Below are 20560 nucleotides of genomic sequence, written 5' to 3' on the forward strand. Positions count from 1 at the left end.
AAATTGTTTAATATCAGGGATTTTCCACCCTGTTGTAGGGTCCGAAATTCGGCCCCATTCCTAATGCAAAATAGTATTTTTTCCCAATTTGTCTACAAGATTTCCCAATTAAAGTAAAATTGTCTTGTTTTGCAATATTGTCATGGGGAAAGTGAAATGATTCAAAGAAAGAGTTATCAAATGAAAAATATATATATATATATTTATTGTGCTATACGACAATACAAGATGGATGCCGATAATTTAATACTAATAATACGTACATCGAACCCGATGCATAACAACATAATACACTACATCTCCCCCCTTTAGGCAAAACTGACTTTACATTGATAATGCAAATTTACATACAGCTTTAACTTTAGCAATGTCTGTAAACAAATAACTAACTCAACACGGGTAAGTCAATTAAGTTTTGAACACAACTGGAAGTTCGATTCACAAACAATTCACAAAGTTTACAAATTTAGTCTCTTTGGGACACTTGACAGTTCGGCCCGAGCGCGTAACATACGAAGCAGGTTCAATGTCAATTTCCGGACAACGCGTTTCACTAGTTGGTGAAGGTTGTGCACTAGGAGGATTGTCCATGGTTTGTGGTTCGAATTCATCAGATTCCGGTAGTTCAACAGCGTTGGCCTTATCTGTGGATTTCCTCAAGTGTCTAAGATTCCTTCCGACTTGGACTAAATACGATCTGGGGCAGGAGTGTCTATCTACCACGGTTCCAGGTTTCTACTGTCGTTCTCCATTGTTTGGCATGATCCTGACACTATCAGTGGGTTTTAGTGGTTCTAGTTCCTTTGCGCTGTATCTCTGATCAAAGTGTTTTTTTCTGATTGACTTTGTTCAGCTTCATACGGGCTTTAACTGTGTTGTCATGATAAGCGGTAGGCTTCAGTACTTCTGTTGAAGCTGGCATTGTGTTACGTGGTCTTCTGTTCATCAGTAGCTGAGCTGGTGACAGGTTAATAACTTCCAAAGGTGTCGTACGATAGTCTAGTAGTGCTAAATATTTGTCATCCGCTTTCCGCCAAAGACGTTTAACTGTCTGAACGGCTCGTTCAGCTTCCCCATTGGAGCTCTGGAAGTTTGGGCTTGATGTCTTATGTTCAATGTCTTACACTCGACAGAATGATTTGAACTGCTGTGACGTGAACTGAGGTCCATTATCTGACCGTAGTTGTCTAGGTATTCCATGACAAGAAAACACTGACTTCATAGCTTCCAGCGTTGAGGTGGTTGACGGAGATTTCAGCTCAACTACATCAGCATAGTGTGAAAAGTAGTCCACTAAGATGAGGTACTTTTTGGACTGAAAGTCAAACAGATCACATCCTACTACTTGGTATGGTAGATCTTGTACTGGTGATGGCTTATGAGGTTCTGGGGTTTGTTTGTTCTGAAAGGTTGCACATTTTGAGCAATTGCGCATGGTTTCCTCGATCTGGGAATTCATACAGGGCCACTAAGCGACTTCACGAGCTCTCTGCTTACACTTGACTATCCCCAAGTGAGATTGATGAATAAGTTCAAGCATGTGCGGTCTAAGACTTGATGGAATGACGATCCTCATTCCTTTGAAAATGATACCGTCCATAACAGATAACTCGTCTCGCGAGTTCCAGAAACTGTGTGTGCTGACAGGTGCTTGGTCTCTGGTGTCTGGCCAACCATCAACAATTATCTGGTACAATGCCTCTAGTTCCGCTTTAGTGTACTTTGCGATTTCTGTTTGTTTTTGCTTGCTCACAGATAGGAGATCAAAAGCCTTGATGTCCCACATGTCAAGTTCGGACTTAGCTTCAGGTAAGTAGGCTCTAGAGAGTGCGTCTGCTACAGTCATGTCTTTCCCTCTACGATATTTCACATCAAGATCATACCATTGGAGGCGCAAGTGCATTTTCTGTAGTCGCATAGGCGTAGATAGTAATGGTTTCTTGAAGATCTGCTCCAAAGGTTTGTGGTCATTGTAGACTGTAACCCGTTTACCAAATATGTAGTGATGAAATTTGGTAGCAGCATGCACGATGGAGAGCATCTCCTTTTCTATCTGGGCATATCGCTTTTCTGTGTCAGTGAGCGCACGAGATGAATATGCAATTGGTCTGTCATTCTGTACAAGAACTGCTCCGAGTCCATCTCTCGAGGCATCACATTGAATTTCAATGTTTTTGTTGACATCATAGAATCCTAATGTAGGTGAGGAAATACAGAGTTTTTTCAACTGCTCAAAACTTGATTGCTGTTCATGTTCCCATCTGAATGCTGTATTTGATTTCAGGAGGCACCTGATCGCTGCCTCTACTTGACTCATGCTAGGGATAAATTTACTAAGATATTGCACGATGCCTAGAAATCGTTTCACTCCCTCCTTGTCCGTTGGTGGTGGCATCTCCTTTATTGCTCTGACCTTTTCTGGATCTGGACGAAGACCATCCGCCGTTATGATGTGGCCAACATAAGGCACCTCCGTCTGTCTTACTTTGCATTTCTCAAAGTTTAATTTCAGGTTGAACGCCGTTGCTCGCTCAATTACTTTGTGTAAAATGCTGTCATGATGTGTTGTGTCTCGTCCTGCAATAAGGATGTCGTCCATTATGGCAAACGTGCCATCTATGCCTTCTAGCATCTCGACCATGATTCTTTGGTAGATCTCTGGCGCCGACTTAATGCCGAAGGGTAGCCTCAGCCATCGATAACGTCCTATAGGAGTGTTGAAGGTCGTGAGAAAACTTGATTCCTCATCCAGTTTGATCTGCAGAAATCCGGACTTAGCATCAAGCACTGAAAAAACGTTCGTGTTTGGAATGGCTGAAACAACGTCGTCTATGGTTTTCATAGGATGATGTTCCCTGAGGATAACTTCATTCAGGTCTTTCGGGTCTATGCATATGCGGACTTTGCTGTTTCTTAGGCTGACGACCATAGAACTGACCCAAGGTGTAGGTTTACTGACACGGGTTATGAATCCATTCTCCTCCATATCTCTCAGTTTTTCGGTGATCAGTGATCTGAGTGATGCAGGTTGTCTTCTGACTGGGTGAACTACTCCTTTGGCCTGAGGATCAATCTTGATCTTGTGTACTCCTGGTAGAGTGCCAGTTGTTTTCACCAGTTCTGGAAAGTCGTTGAACTGATCCATTGTTGTAAAGTCAGACATTTTAACAGGATTCATCCTCTGTATGAGATTGAGGCGTTCAGCTGTTATTCCTGTGATCACGTTTTCCTGATGAATGTCAACTATTTCGAACTCAGCTTGAATGTTAGTGTCTTCGTTCCTGAGTGGTAGTTGCACGTGAAACTCTGGACGGATAGTATGGTTTGTGAATGAGCGCAAAAGTTTGTTTGATTGGCTTTTCACTCCCGTTAATTTACTCTGGTGATAATGGTGAGAGACAATGATATTGAACTTTGCTCCTGTGTCTATTCTGAATTTCATAGGTTTCTCACATACATGAAGTGTCACTAGCCACCTGTCTGTGTTCTCCTGACATAATTTAGTATCATCTGTAGCGAGAATATCGAGAAGATCATGCTCGTCCACATCGCTGATATTCATCTGGGACTGTTGTCGCTTGCGGCATACTGATTTCCAGTGTCCAGTCAGTTTACAGTACCGGCATGTACTTTTCAGAGCTGGGCATTTGTTGTTCAGATGGTTCGTACTAGGGTCCAAACCACACCTATTACACATAGGTTTAGAATTCTGTTGTTTTGGAACACTAGTTTTCCGCTTTGATGTCTGTCGCACTGTTTTCTTGTTGTGCTGTGGTCTAGAGGTTTTGATACTGGATACTGCCTGAGCCTCTGAGTATTCAGCTCCTTGGAACATGTTTAGCTGTTTTTGAGAGAGTTCATATTGTCAGCCTATTTGTAGGGTTTTGGCGAGTGTTAGGTCATGTCCTGGTCGAGTAAGCGTTCTCGGACCTTCGTGTGCGCAACGCCTGCGATAATCGCGTCGACAAGAATGTCGTCTGTGTCTGCGTACTCACAATCCATAAGAATCAGTCTCAAATCTTTCACAAAATTGTCAAAGGACTCACCATCTGTTTGTTTTCTCTGTTTCACGCGAAATCTTGCGCCTCTCTTATTCTTACGGGGTCTTACGTAATCCTCAAACTTTTTCAAGATTATCTCTGGATCATCTTGTTCCCCTTCATATCAGGCAAGTGTGTTGTAGACTTCCCGTCCGTGTTTCCCTAGCCACATTCCGAGCCAACCCGCCTTGTCCTTTTTGTCAGCTTTACACAAGGGACCTTTGTAAACAAATTCCACATGCTGTCTGAATCGAAGATATTCGTTATAAATATCGGGACTGTCCCAGTCCATGGACGGTTGCTCGAAATTAAGAACAGACATGGTTTATTCTGACACCATGCGCTATACGACAATACAAGATGGATGCCGATATTTTAATACTAATAATACGTACATCGAACACGATGCATAACAACATAATACACTACATTATTGGTTTGACACAAATTGTGGACCAGAGGCCCGATACCACCAAAAGTTCGGAAGGTCTACCTGAAATTTTGGTAGAAATTTTCGTCCGTCGGTACACTTGTTCAAAGTGCAGTATATTAACTAGATTGTTCATTTTCTTTGAAAAATACATGTTACATGATTCTATTGTCTTCAAATTTTCTCCATAAAATAATTCAGCAGCACTACCATCATAGTTCATATATAAAACACTAGAAATAACGGCAACTGTTCGATAAATCCGAATTTCCTCCATTTTTCTCTTTGATTAATACGTGCTATATTGTTACTTCACTTATTATACCCACTTCCTTAACCTATCTAAGAGTTATTAGGTCAATATCATATATATTTATAAGGTATTTTCAGTGTACTTTATGTGAAAAATAATTTTTTTTAATCTTTGAAGCAGCACACTTCGTTTGGAGCAGGGACCTATACTAACTGTTAGTATATACTAGGTCCCTGGTTTGAAGCTCTAGTCTAATCTCCAGAAATGATGATATTGTATGCTGCATTGTATAAACAGAATTAGTTAAAATTTAGCTTACTTTGATCATTAATATTAACATATATACATTTAGAGATATATTTACTTTAGAAAATGATTTTATTGGATGTGAAAATATAACTTCCCAAGCCTGGTGTTTTTCTTACTGATTGAACAAGTGTATTGGCTTTGATAATATCACAGAGAGTTTCATGATGAACTACATCATGATTTTAAAAATAATTTATATAATATGGTTGGGCTGTTTATGTCAATTAAGAGCAATACAATATATATTGAAACTCCATGATTAAATCTGAATTTAATTCAACTTTTATTTAATTTCCTTACTTTTAATATTTCCATTGATTTTTTTTTTCTATTGAATTTTTTTCCTCTAGTATTAAATAGTATAAATACACAATATTATTAATCATGATGCAAGTAAAATGGGGAAAATGCTGTCCATTTTCTCTTCCTGACATTTTTGAAGGACCTTCTGAGAACTAGAAGCTAGGGTCACTTGAAAATTTGAAAGTTGGTGTTCCGTCAGTTCATGCACCATTGAAAATAGTTTTAAGTGTCATTTAACCCTGATTGCAATGAAAAACAGAATGTTAAGATAAGAAAAACTTCCATGAATGAAGAGTTAAAACTGTGAATTTCTAAAATTCCCAATTTGGACAAAATGAAGTTAAAATTCCAAATTTTAAAGGCCCAGGCCCATTCCCAAAATGGTGTGGAAAATCCCTGTTTATACAACAATTAGGCCATATAATTTTTGCTTGAAGTGTGATAATCAGTACAATTGGTTATGAAAAAGTGTGCTCATTAATTATTGTAAAAACATTGTTATTTAAGTTTGTACAACAATCACCTTTGTTAAAACTTTTAGGGTTTTGATCATAGCTGCACTGTTTTACAATCTTTGATCATTAATTGCAAGAATAACATCTTTTATTGAATAGATTTATATTGGTTTGACCATACACACATCTTCGCAAGCCAAGTGTCCGATTCGCGTACTCTCAGGTAGATGAGAGTAAGCGAATCGGACACTTGGCTTGCGAAGATGTTATAGACATGGCCGAGCACAAAGTTGGTACTCCTTTTGGTGTAAACAACATTTGGGACTAATACACAGAGTTTATTATCGGTTATTCATAAAATTATTTTGCACCATTACGGAGATCCTATGGAATTGTAGCCCTATCCCGAAAACGTCAGAATTAAAAAAAAATTGGATAAGGCTACATTATTGCAGCTACACGGTCACCTATCTGGAAAATGAAGGTCACTTGGCTGTGCTAGAATCATCCATAGATGCTTCCCGTGGGTTGCTAATCGGAATTCCTCGGATGTTTCGCACGCCCAACACCAGTGGCGTTGTGAGGCACCCGAGGAGTAGATTCGATTGATTTATTGAAAATTATCACTCATCGGACAATTACAGAATAGTGTTTTTAAATCATCATGTGGTGTTAATATTTTAGTTATTACATATTGGGAGATTTTTCCCTATTTTGCGCCCCTGCCCCTCTAAAAAAGCCTCACAAAATAAAAATTTTATAAATTGGGGTGCAAAATAAAAAAAAAAAAAAAAAAAAAAAAAAAAAAAGAGGGGGGAGGGGAGAAAATCTCTCAAAATGCAATAATTAAAAAAATGTAATAAAACACCCCTTTCCATTTTACCGTCAACATAAACTACACCTTAAATTTGTCCCACAACATCCCGTTAATTAGATAATTAATGTTTGCGAATTTGTCAATGTAAGAACATTAGCAAAATAAATACTGCAGCGCCTAATGCAAACGGATTTAAACAGAATTTTTATAAAAAACACCACTCAAATAGATTTTGATCCCTCTGACAAAAATAATCACTTTTGCAAAACAACTTGCTAGCTAAATTTCCTCTTGTTGATGGTTGAATTGTACTATTTATAGCTTTAATTTCACTCTTGGTTACCTACGTAGTTCTGAATTGAAATTGACTGTGTTTATGTACACTCTACAGTGTATAGAGCGGCTATGTTTTATACACTACAGTTTAACTCTGATAGGTTTTATCTCTACAGGGAAAATAGCAAATATCAAACTGCAGCGGGGAAAAAAGAACGGTATACAGTATTTTTACATCCATGTTCCTTCTTGACTTTTTGACAGAGTGTATGACTGCCACGCCCCCTTGCTGGTACGCCTACAACGTGACGTTGGACGATTCCTTTAATGGGCGTAGCGGAGGGACAACCCTTGTCAGGAGAACAGCTTTAACCTCGGCTCCCTACCTCGCTGTGGTGTTGTGCAGTAGTACAAGGCTAGAATCACATTAAATATTAGAAATTTTAGCATTATGTTTAGATTTTTTAATACTCGGTAATAGAGTGTTAGCTTATTCAATCACTCAACGTTGTCAGTATATGTCAACTTTGTGAATATTGACAGCTGGGCGGATAAGCCCTTTCTAGATAGTCCGAAAATCAAGTAATAATCCTGTGAGAAAACATACAGCATGGTGTTTAGGGCTGGACAATGGTATCAATAATTCACTCATCATGGAAGTGATTAGGGCTCGGCAGTAATATCGATATTCTTGTGTGTTGCCACAATATATTTCTTAGAATGTTATTATCGCAATAGTTTTTTTGTTGTTTTTTTTTGAATTGGTATTTTGGCATTTAAATATTTCTTCATTTGCAGACAAATAGTTGACACATTTAAAAAGTTAAAAAATTTATATATTATGATTTTTTCATCTGTCAAATGGGGATTTTTTATCTTCTTTTTTACCATTTAGAGTTTCGATTTTATCTTTGTATCTTTTCCCCCCTCTTAATGATAAATTAAAACCTTTAATTTTTTTTTTTAGAATACATGTAGGTAGACTTTCTCATTCTTAGGCTTTCATTGTAATTTGTCGTTCTAAATATTGCCATAACATATTGCAATACAGTTTAAAATATCGCGATACGAATCCTAAATGATACCCATGATACTTAGAGTGGAATGTACCCAGTAAACATTATATGGTTATACTCCACTTGGACTAAAGTGTACCCTGTAAATGTTTTACGGTTACTAATACACTCCGTTCAGACTCATCATTACGCAGTACATATTCTAAGGTCATACTCCGCTCAGACAGATTACTTAAAATGGAATGTACTCCAGGCGCGTAGCCAGGCGTACATTTGTACGCACAAACGTCCACATCATTTTTGCAAGAGAGAGAGAGAGAGAGAGAGAGAGAGAGAGAGAGAGAGAGAGAGAGATTAGAAATATCAAAAGGTAGTGAAGGGCAATATTTATGACAATTATATTTGTCCTCTCCGGAACTGTTATTAACGGATTCAGTTTATATTCACTCCTATAGTTTACAAGGAGAGTTTCCGATATTGCTCCATGTTGAGTCAGTCATGGCGAAACAAATGAAGATATTTTATGAAGTGTACGTAAAATGCGTTCAGGAGGGTCGAATATACACATCGAAATCGTCTAAAATTTATCAGCTTCCGGGGCGTCACCCCCTGGACCCCCACCAGGGCTTTGTCTTAGACCCATTGGGGTCCTTAAGGCGGCCCCCAAACCCCCTGCCTACTCGGGCGTCCACATCAAAAGTACCGTGGCTTCGCCAATGTACTCCATAAATACTTTAAGGTCATACTCCACTCAGACAAATTACTTGAAGTGGAATATACTCTGTGAATATGTTAAGGTCATACTCCGCTCAGGCAGATTACTAGGAGTGGAATGTACTCTGTGAATATATTATGGTCATACTCTGCTCGGACAGATTGCTTGGAGTGGAATGTACTCTGTGAATATGTTAAGGTCATACTCCGCTCAGACAGATTACTTGGAGTGGAATGTACTCTGTGAATATGTTAAGGTCATACTCCGCTCAGACAGATTACTTGGAGTGGAATGTACTCTGTGAATATATTAAGGTCATACTCCGCTCAGGCGGATTGCTTGGAGTGGAATGTACTCTGTGAATATGTTAAGGTCATACTCTGCTCAGGCAGATTGCTTAGAGTGGAATGTACTCTGTGAATATGTTAAGGTCATACTCTGCTCAGGCAGATTGCTTAGAGTGGAATGTACTCTGTGAATATGTTAAGGTCATCCTCTGCTCAGACAGATTACTTGGAGTGGAATGTACTCTGTGAATATGTTAAGGTCATACTCTGCTCAGGCAGATTGCTTAGAGTGGAATGTACTCTGTGAATATGTTAAGGTCATACTCCGCTCAGACAGATTGCTTGGAGTGGAATGTACTCTGTGAATATGTTAAGGTCATACTCCGCTCAGGGAGATTGCTTAGTGTGGAATGTACTCTGTGAATATGTTAAGGTCATACTCCGCTCAGGCAGATTGCTTAGTGTGGAATGTACTCTGTGAATATGTTAAGGTCATACTCTGCTCAGGCAGATTGCTTAGAGTGGAATGTACTCTGTGAATATGTTAAGGTCATACTCCGCTCAGGCAGATTGCTTGGAGTGGAATGTACTCTATGAATATGTTAAGGTCATACTCCGCTCATGCAGATTGCTTGGAGTGGAATGTACTCTGTGAATATGTTAAGGTCATACTCCGCTCAGACAGATTACTTGGAGTGGAATGTACTCTGTGAATATATTAAGGTCATACTCCGCTCAGGCAGATTGCTTGGAGTGGAATGTACTCTGTGAATATGTTAAGGTCATACTCTGCTCAGGCAGATTGCTTAGAGTGGAATGTACTCTGTGAATATGTTAAGGTCATACTCTGCTCGGACAGATTGCTTAGAGTGGAATGTACTCTGTGAATATGTTAAGGTCATACTCCGCTCAGGCAGATTTCTTAGTGTGGAATGTACTCTGTGAATATGTTAAGGTCATACTCTGCTCAGGCAGATTGCTTAGAGTGGAATGTACTCTGTAAATATATTAAGGTCATACTCTGCTCAGACAGATTACTTGGAGTGGAATGTACTCTGTGAATATGTTAAGGTCATACTCTGCTCAGACAGATTACTTGGAGTGGAATGTACTCTGTGAATATGTTAAGGTCATACTCCGCTCAGGCAGATTGCTTGGAGTGGAATGTACTCTGTGAATATGTTATGGTCATACTCTGCTCGGACAGATTGCTTGGAGTGGAATGTACTCTGTGAATATGTTAAGGTCATACTCCGCTCAGACAGATTACTTGGAGTGGAATGTACTCTGTGAATATATTAAGGTCATACTCCGCTCAGGCGGATTGCTTGGAGTGGAATGTACTCTGTGAATATGTTAAGGTCATACTCTGCTCAGGCAGATTGCTTAGAGTGGAATGTACTCTGTGAATATGTTAAGGTCATACTCTGCTCAGACAGATTACTTGGAGTGGAATGTACTCTGTGAATATGTTAAGGTCATACTCTGCTCAGGCAGATTGCTTAGAGTGGAATGTACTCTGTGAATATGTTAAGGTCATACTCCGCTCAGACAGATTGCTTGGAGTGGAATGTACTCTGTGAATATGTTAAGGTCATACTCCGCTCAGGCAGATTGCTTAGTGTGGAATGTACTCTGTGAATATGTTAAGGTCATACTCCGCTCAGGCAGATTGCTTAGTGTGGAATGTACTCTGTGAATATGTTAAGGTCATACTCTGCTCAGGCAGATTGCTTAGAGTGGAATGTACTCTGTGAATATGTTAAGGTCATACTCCGCTCAGGCAGATTGCTTGGAGTGGAATGTACTCTGTGAATATGTTAAGGTCATACTCCGCTCAGGCAGATTGCTTGGAGTGGAATGTACTCTGTGAATATGTTAAGGTCATACTCCGCTCAGACAGATTACTTGGAGTGGAATGTACTCTGTGAATATATTAAGGTCATACTCCGCTCAGGCAGATTGCTTGGAGTGGAATGTACTCTGTGAATATGTTAAGGTCATACTCTGCTCAGGCAGATTGCTTAGAGTGGAATGTACTCTGTGAATATGTTAAGGTCATACTCTGCTCGGACAGATTGCTTAGAGTGGAATGTACTCTGTGAATATGTTAAGGTCATACTCCGCTCAGGCAGATTTCTTAGTGTGGAATGTACTCTGTGAATATGTTAAGGTCATACTCTGCTCAGGCAGATTGCTTAGAGTGGAATGTACTCTGTAAATATATTAAGGTCATACTCTGCTCAGACAGATTACTTGGAGTGGAATGTACTCTGTGAATATGTTAAGGTCATACTCTGCTCAGACAGATTACTTGGAGTGGAATGTACTCTGTGAATATGTTAAGGTCATACTCCGCTCAGGCAGATTGCTTGGAGTGGAATGTACTCTGTGAATATGTTAAGGTCATACTCTGCTCAGGCAGATTGCTTGGAGTGGAATGTACTCTGTGAATATGTTAAGGTCATACTCCGCTCAGGCAGATTGCTTGGAGTGGAATATACTCTATGAATATGTTAAGGTCATTCTCCGCTCAGGCAGATTACTTGGAGTGGAATGTACTCTGTGAATATGTTAAGGTCATACTCCGCTCGGACAGATTGCTTGGAGTGGAATGTATCCAGAACATACATTAATTGGAATGGACTGAAATTATGAAACACAAGCCACTCTTTCTGAATACATATAGATATTTGAAATCCACGAAATTAAACAATGTCACCAGTAACGTCTAGATTCCTTGTATTTCAGGTACAAGTTATTCCTTGCTGCTAACTTAACAACGACATTTTTAAACATTGGAGACGGGAATGGATCAGGGGAGGATCATTGTGAACTCGTGGGCGGGTCTGAATCCACAGCGGTAACTGCGGGAGATTACGTTAACTCTCCAGCTGTTTCAGGTGCACCTTAAAGTCATCGTTTGCTTTTAATAGATATTAAACCCTATATGCATTTTATATGGGGTGCTGTTGATATTTATTGCCGATTATCGTTCCATGATATAAATATTTCCTTGTTGATATCAATGATTTGAAGTCATAATATCGAAAATTATGATTCTTAATTTCAATAGTTCTGTGCTAATTTATATCAATATATGGAATACATTTAGATTATATCTATGATTTGCCTCGGGAAATACACCTGTCGGCTTACTATCGGAGAACTGGAATCTTACTGACTCCCTCAAATATGATCTTTAACTGTATACTGTTGAAACCCTGTAACATCAACTGAATTGTCAGTAGCTTGCCTCGATTTCAAAACTGATCATAGATAGAGCCTGCTCTTGCGTTCCGAATCAGTTGAGAGACATAAACGCCATATGCAGGTGATAATGGAATATTGCTACTGTACATAGAGATGACGAGATGACAATGGACAAACTGAAGTCGTCCTATTTGTCATAAGTTTAGTGCTGGTTATCAGTTCTTAGTAATTTAATTATTGATATAAGGGATCAAAAGTTCATTGTCTGAAAAAAAAACTAAATTCACATAATTTTCACCCCTTCTTAAAACTAAATATGGTGAATGTTGAAACTAATCAATCAACAAGTAAAAGTATACGAGTATAAATAACACTCTGTATACCTTTTCTACTGTTTATTCACCAATGAAAGTGTACATTAAAACTATTAAATGTTCATTAACATGTAATATTATTATGTTGTTTTTATCAGTCATTTGTCTTTTTTCTTTTTCCACTAAAGTGTAATCGATGTCGAATGACAGAATCTCACGGAAGTTTTTACCCCTACCCCACCCCCTAACTATTTGAATTTAGATTTTTTACAAGACATCGATCTTTTGATCTCGTCCCTAAGATATCATGCCCCAATATTCATGATATCCTCAATTGTTGTTATCAATAAATATGAAGGGATGTAGAATTTTTTTGGGGGGGGGGGGGGGGTTGGATAAAATTATATAGGCAATAGTAAAACGGAACCCACCAGTGAATAAAACGTCAATGGTCGATTAATGATCAATATTTACACATACCGAACAATTAACAAATTATCCTTAACAACTATCCATATACAAGAAAGTACATCTTGATTTGCAGTTTACTATCGGAGCTCGGCAGGAGAGGAGTTTTCCTTTGGAAACATTGGTTATGCAGAAACAGAATACTATTTCAATTCCTATTTAGAATGTGGAGTATCAATTCCGGGAACTGACGCCGTGGTCTAGTCGGATTTTATTTGTTCTATAATTGACGCTGTGCGGAGTTTGGTTAATTAACGTTGATTGATCCTCATGAGATGTCGTAGGTTTTTGTAAAAATTTTAAGTTTATTGAATGAAACTTTGTATATGATAGAAATATATCTTCCAGAGGAATTTTATTCATTGGATGAAATAAAAAAAAAAGGGGGGGGGGGAGGTAAACTATTGCTATTGAAAAAGTATATAATTATCATAGAGTATCATTTATTCGTAATTACAAAAAATGTTTTCAAGGGCAATAACTCTAATGTTGGTACATGTACAGTACCGGCAACGTTATTCTTGACATGATAAACGATAGAACACGATACACGCACGATACAATAGAATGCACGATACGATAGGGTACACGATAAACCTGATAAACGCAAAACCTGATAAACGATCTTCACGATAGACCTGATAAACGCAAAACACGATAAACGATCTTCACGATAAACGAAAACAAAAGATAGAAATGTTGTAAATCTACAAGCAATTTAGACAGAACGAAATTTTGACTTTTTTTTTTCTTTTTTTTTTTCTTTTGCTGTTTTTCGCCATATTAAACAATTTTTCAGTTATCTGGTGTCGCCCAGTTTTTATTGGTGGAAGAGAGAACCCAGATACAATGTACCTGGGAAGAGACAACCGAGCTTCCGGAAGTAAACTGGGAAACTTTCTCATGTACTGGTGCGAACAACGAAATTTGTTACCTACAACATAATTACATTAATTTAACAGAAAACTGGCTTCCTCCTCGTATGTATAATAGGAACAAATGACCATTAGTTTCCCGAAACTGGCCCAAGAAACACAAGATGTATATGGTGGACAAAATTTTATTGAGGTTTTCACTATAGATAACAGCAAACAAATCCCATATTTACATAATACAGTTGCAACAAGTCATCTGACGCGTCACATTTCACACAATGTCATAACAAGCACACACAGCAGTCTGAGTGTCTAATTGGGAGAGTGGATGGTATGGCCGCATTGCAAATCCGAACCAGGGGAGATAACCGGATACCGACATAACAATGTAGAACGGGCAAACCGGTGGCCCCATGGTACACACAGGCGCCGGAAGTCCAAATGCGTGTATGACATAATGGACTTGGAATGGTTTTGGACCTACCTGATGTCCCTGTTCCTCCGGGGGATTGCTGCTGGGTAATAGTGCCGGTACTTCCTCGTACCATACAAGGCACTCCAGACACAGTCTCCCCTCCGTTTAAAAGAGGTGGAGAGAGAAACCAAGCCGTGTTGAGGCTAGTGATTCTCCAATCCATATTTTACTTTGTACCGTAGACAAATTCACTGACTTAGAATGGCGACCAGCTTCGCACACTGACAGCCCTCCGACGTAACAGACAGATGGGGGAGGAACAACAGGCCAGATGAGATCCAAATATTCATTTTTATCTCCCCTGGTCCGCCAACAGCCATCGATATGATGGACTCGCCATGACCCGAGTACACATTTCACAAAAGTATATATCACCCCCCCCCCCCTCCCAATGCAGGGAGTTAAAGCTTAAAAGGAATTTAATGACCCGAGACACATTTCACACCCCACCCCCCCCGAAGAGGTTAAGGCTTAGATTAACTCGATAACCTAGTACATGTATCACAACCCCCCCTCCCCCTTAGTGTGTTAGGGCTGACCCCCCCCCCCCCTCCCCCGATGAAGTGCGTTAGGGCTTATATTAACTTGTTGATTAGCGTTTGTATTAGATCCTGGACGAAAATGTCATTGCCAGAATTAGACAAGTGAGTTCCATCGTGCCTAAACAAATTGAGATTAAGTATTGAGATATGGGGGTGTTAGGGCTGATCCCCCCCCCCCCCCCCCCAAGGCTCTGGAACATGTGTAGTGACTCCAAATGATATGAAAGGTGGATACTTATATGTAACATAAAAGTTTTGTTTAAGAAACAGACAATATAAAAGTGAAAAAGAAGTACCAGGAAATGCTCAGAATGCAGGATTTTGCACCATTTACCGCAGAGCTTCTGATGGCCTAGCCCCCCCCCCCCCCCCCCCCCCCTATTGGGGGTAACCTTTAAATCAGTTTATTTTTGTATTATGAAAATTATCAAAAAAATTAAGTGCTACCCCCCTCCCCCTCACAAATTTCTGGATCCGCCTATGCATTTGTATACACTTCGCGAAAGTTACGGCCCTTGTCCGCCATCTCCCGGATAAAAATCGTATTTCCCTACGTTGGCCTTTGTAATTTTCCTATCTGTAGCTTTGACATCTGTTATTTTCCCATCAATTGCAGTCAACTACAATATGCCCCAGATTGGGGCAACCCATTCATTTGTATGAAAACTTGGTAATTGGCTAAAATTCAAAGTAATAACATCTTACATTTGGTAAGGTAAAGAAGGAAAAGTTGGTTTTTCACCGATTGACCCTTGGCTGACCCCGCAAAGGGACGTAACTCGCGGCGAAGTGTTGATAGGGGTGGGGGTGGGTGGGGGGGGGGGCTTATTAAAACAATTCCCCCTCTTTCAGAGAGAGAGAGAGAGAGAGAGAGAGAGAGAGAGAGAGAGAGAGATTTCTACCCTGGTTCCCGAGGTTTTCCGGAATTATCTTCCTTGCCTTAGAAATATTTCTCGTACGTTTTACGTCATATAAGTTATCAATGACGTCACAGTCGAAGCAATGACAGTCAGACAGAATGGGTATGTTTGTTTCATTCATGAATATTGCAGATTAATTGTAAAAAAAAAATATCTAAGAAATTATAGCATATTTATTGTGCTTATACCATATTCATATCGAGTTTCAATGGAACTGATCTACATTCAGTATGTACATGTATGATCACTGCACTGTGCGATCTGCTTATCGATAAGGAGATCGAAATATGGTACTTCAATCGGTATATATACAGAGGCAACATTTTAAACTTTGATGGGAGGGGACGTTTCCCCCAGAAAAGGGTTTCTTTTGGGGACGAAACAGAAATAAAAGGGGCTTGGTGTATTGGAGGGGGGTGTTTAAATACAAGGAAAATTGATCTAAGCGAACCTGTACAGTACTGTATATATCGAAATAAAACATTTACTGTCATTCCTATTCATGAGAGGGCGGAGTACATATTCATGGTTGTCAACTTAAACAATTCACTGAATACATATCAAAGAACTTTTAAAACCAGACTGCACACTTTTCACGCATCTCGTCATGACTAGAAATGAGCCAGCCTTACGTAAACTGGTTCTCCGCTGATTGGTGGTACACACAAAGAATTACTACTTTTATAGCATTTATTCCATAAAGGTTACAACGTCAACGGAATAAATAGCATTATTAAAATACAGGAATAATAAACACGTGCGAATTTAAGTTATTAATATTAGTAATTACTATGCGGTCTGACTGCTTTACAAATTTAATTTATTTCATTCATTTTTTTTTTTTACAAATCAAAATTATATAGATCTATATAGATTCTACATGTAGTAACATTTACGGAATCCCTCTCTCTCTCTCTCTCTCTCTCTCTCTCTCTTTCTCTCTCTCTCTCTCTCTCTCATTTATTCCGTACATGTTGCGTTATCATTTGTATCAAAGTATAGCATTTATTCCGTAAATGTTAGTTTATCAGTTTATCATTTATATGAGTGACAAAGGTTATATACTTTATGATTTTTACTTTTAAAAACGGAATAAATATGATGATTAAAATAAATCAATAACATACGTAAAATATGAAATTAGTAGCAATTAACATACGGGCTGATTATTCATAAATTTGATTTTTTTTTAAGGTAGTACTCTACATCGTCATAATGACTGACTTCCTTTAAAAACATGGATGAAAAAAATCAATATCAGCAATATTTGACTTTTCCTTTTCCATATAGATAGATAGCCGAGTAGCTCAGTAAGCTAAGACCGACTGTTGATCTGTAGGTCGCAGGTTCGAGTTAAGCAGGGTTTTTTTTTTTTTTTTTTTTTTTTTCAGATTACCTACTACTAAAACTGTATTTTTTGACAAAATAAAGTAAATTTGAAAATTTTCAACTTCAAAATATTGTTGTACATATCCTCCACTTTTCATCTACATCAATTTTCTCTGGTGTAGCTTACATCCTTAATCAGGCTATTTTTTTTTTACAGTGATATAAAATTCATGACAATGCTTACCGCTGCATGAATTATACACAATCAGTGAGTTTGTGTCGGTATATACTCATGTTATTTGATTCGCTTACTTCGTTTTTCCAATATTTTACTTTATCATTTGAATATAAAAGTATAATATAGCATTTATTCCGTAATTGTTGGATCATTTACATGAATAAGAGAGGGGGATGTTATTTATATCATTTTTGCTTTCAAAAACGAAATACAATGTACCATTGTTAACGTAGGTCGCGGGTTGACAGACTTTTTTCTCACTCGAAAACCCCAACTGAAAATTTTACCGATGTATCTTGACAATGTATTATATGCTACTCTGTGAAGATTGTTTTCCATTCAACATTTTTTGTTTTTTTAATTATTTTTTTTAGTAATTACGTCTTCAACATACCATTGTTTTAACGGTAGCGACACTGTTTTCCATTGAATTATATAGAAAATAATGGTGATTGACTTTATCCATTGCATAATTCAACTTAAAATAGGCAGGTGCTGTTCATCTTGATAATAATAATATCAAAGCGAAGCAAAAACAATTTGAAAAAAAAATTATGGGGTAATCGAGTTTGTTTTTTAAAGAAAAAATGTCAAAGTTTGATTTAAAAAAAAACCCCATGAAAGCAGCAGTTTTTAACAAATAACATTACAAATATCCGCGACGTCATTGAACAACGCTATTCTTTACTTTAGATGCATCAACACACACCCTTACAAACACATAGAAATGCTCACTTTCCCAAGCCAAAAAGCCCCTCGAAAACAGAACGCGGTTTTAAATCTATAATTATCGTCCCCCACCGCAACACGAAAGGGGACATAAAAATACCGGTGTTCATGTGTCGGTGCGTCCGTCCGACCGTCCCACTTCACTTTGTGGAGTAAAGTGCGAAACGAAACGAAATCTACCGAAACGAAACGAAAACTACCGAAACGAAACGAAATCTACCGAAACGAAACGTTGATATATGGTCTAGATATGCTTCAGTACTAATTTGAAAACGTCAAAAATTGAAATTCCCGCGATCTATAGACTAAGAGGCTGCCATGATATATAACTCTTTTGTATCCAAGACCACAAAAATCAATAATTTTGACGTCACACCGTCTGTACCGATTTTGATGAGATTTTAAGATCATCCTTAGGTGCTTGGGTTCAACCCCCTCCCCCCTCCGAATAAGCTACATGAGTTGATTTAATTATTTTTTTCTTGAAAATATTTCTAATGCATGTCAACAACGTCTTGCATACCCATAAAGTCCAAAATAAGTCCTTTAAAAAAAAAAAACTCACTGCTTATTATAACAGAACTTATAATAACTAGTGGCTTAGGGTATTTTTTTTTTTTTAAAGGGCTTATTTGGAATTATTTTGGAATTTATGGATATGCCTAACGTTATTGACATGCATTAGTAATATTTTCAACAGAAAATTAATTAAATCAACTCATGTAGCTTATTTGGAGGGGGGGGGGGGGGGTTGAACCCAAACACCTGCGAGATCATCAAATATTTGCATGTGGTAGATCTTACGAATAAATAGGTTGATGTCTTACTGGCAAGCAGTTAATTACACTTAAATGCGAAGAGGAGATGTGAAAAATGGTTATTTTTCGAAATTCCCGACTCAACCAAGTCATTTGAAAAGAAAAGACTACGTAAACTGTGGATCCATCATTTGCGTAATTACTAGTTGAGGTTCGAGACATTTGTATGAAGAACGTGTACCGTCTGCCTGGTCTGCGACTTGACTGAACGTCTTTTTTTCTCAATTTCTTCTTGCGAAAGAACGAGCTCAAATCTATACAGCTCCAAACTTAACTGTTCGTGACTTGTCATGTTTACAGTGCTGCTGATGAAATAAACCGGAATAGACGGTGTGACGTCATAAATTAATCTCCAATGACCACTCTCTTAGAGGCGGGTAATTTAAAATACATGATAGATTGATATTGATTTAATTGTTAAGCAAGGATTTTTGTAGTTAAAGACTGTCAATTACGATATCAGTAAGTGGTACTTTATTCATAAAAGCAACTATATGGTTAGGGTTGCCTTTCCCTTTAATACTTATCATTTCCATTAGTGGAACTCTTCAAATTAAAGGCGCGTAAAGTCCTGCTACCGGGACAACATAATGTAAACACATTACTTAGGCATACATAATATGAATTATGGTATCGAATACATATTATAACCGACTGCAAACCACAACACTGATTAAAATTCTAAAGTCAAATTTAGGAATTGATTATTCTTACAAGAAAACAGACGAACTTATTAAACTATGTGAGGAAGAGAAGCTACTAAATTTGCCAAATCTGACGGATATAAAGTGTCAATCGCAAGAAGAACTGTGAAGGGAAAAACCTATATGCACATCCAACACAAGAACTTTTCTTGTAATTAATGTGATGAATATGTTTTTAAAGTTATTCTGTCAGACTATGAAGACATTCTATTTTATCATACAATTAGGACAGGTTCATATGACATGGACTTTGTAATCGTGCACGTACACCCCATCCCCCCCCCCCCTCCCCACCCCGTCAATGTCCATATTTTAGAACAAGTTATATACATGTATATGCCAAACTGCATTTTTTAAAGACGTTTATAACACTAATTAACACACCTAATGCGTTTCCAAACTGCATCTAAGCTAATTTGAAAATTACAAAATATTGATGGACTTGGGTGTCCAGAGAACATCGTTGTTTGGAATTTTTAAAATAGGTGTGGTGGAGTTTTAAAAACATGTAACATCTTTAATAAGATAGTGTTAGAATATTTGAAAAATGCAGTTTGACTAATGGTAATTTTATTTTAAAATACACCATGTATTTTAACTTTTAAAAAGGGGGGGGGGGTGCTATGACCGGTTTATGTCCCAGTAATCTCGCACTTGCTCGCGAGATTTGAGCATTTTCTTACCAATGACGCACAAGAGTCATCAAAGCGCGATAACTCCAACGAGCTGGTAATGAGAAGTATTAAAGGACACATCGCATGTTTTTAAACTTTTTAATTTTTTCAGCAAAATTAATTCATTTCATGCCTAAAGCTACTTTACATGTATTTTAAATGAAACAGTTTGCGTAGTTTTCGAGTTTGAAAGCGATGAAATTCAAATCTTGCGATATGCATATTTTCTTCGATATTTTACGCGCCATTATCTGTGACGTCATATGCGACCTCGAGCGAGAAGATTTGAAAACAGTTGAAAGCCATTTTATAAACACAGAGTTCTTGAAATTTCTTTGGAAGTGTCAGACATTTGGTCCG

General features: G+C 38.1%; 3 protein-coding genes across 3 annotated transcripts in view; 2 read left to right on the forward strand and 1 right to left on the reverse strand.

Annotated features, from left to right (window-relative positions):
* Nucleotides 1–1120: 1120 nt before the first annotated feature.
* Nucleotides 1121–1459, reverse strand: LOC130053534 (uncharacterized protein K02A2.6-like). Its single transcript, XM_056160871.1, has one exon. It carries the CDS (start codon nucleotides 1457–1459, stop codon nucleotides 1121–1123), a length of 339 nt encoding a protein of 112 aa, XP_056016846.1.
* Nucleotides 1460–7020: 5561 nt separating this feature from the next.
* On the forward strand, nucleotides 7021–13264 carry LOC130053355 (fibronectin type III domain-containing protein 1-like). Its single transcript, XM_056160498.1, has 3 exons — nucleotides 7021–7298; nucleotides 11653–11804; nucleotides 12973–13264. The coding sequence occupies exons 1-3, from the start codon at nucleotides 7123–7125 to the stop codon at nucleotides 13098–13100; spliced, it is 456 nt and encodes a 151-aa protein (XP_056016473.1). The 5' UTR covers nucleotides 7021–7122; the 3' UTR covers nucleotides 13101–13264.
* A 2401-nt stretch (nucleotides 13265–15665) lies between these two features.
* LOC125677176 (multiple epidermal growth factor-like domains protein 10) overlaps nucleotides 15666–20560 on the forward strand; it is a 191034-nt gene continuing 186139 nt past the window's right edge. Inside the window, exon 1 of the mRNA XM_056160467.1 lies at nucleotides 15666–15810. Coding sequence (XP_056016442.1) covers nucleotides 15807–15810 — 4 coding nt within the window. The 5' untranslated portion in view covers nucleotides 15666–15806. The remainder of the gene's footprint in view (nucleotides 15811–20560) is intronic.

The sequence above is a fragment of the Ostrea edulis genome, chromosome 3, assembly GCF_947568905.1.
Source record: "Ostrea edulis chromosome 3, xbOstEdul1.1, whole genome shotgun sequence".
In the NCBI taxonomy this organism is placed as follows: domain Eukaryota; kingdom Metazoa; phylum Mollusca; class Bivalvia; order Ostreida; family Ostreidae; genus Ostrea; species Ostrea edulis.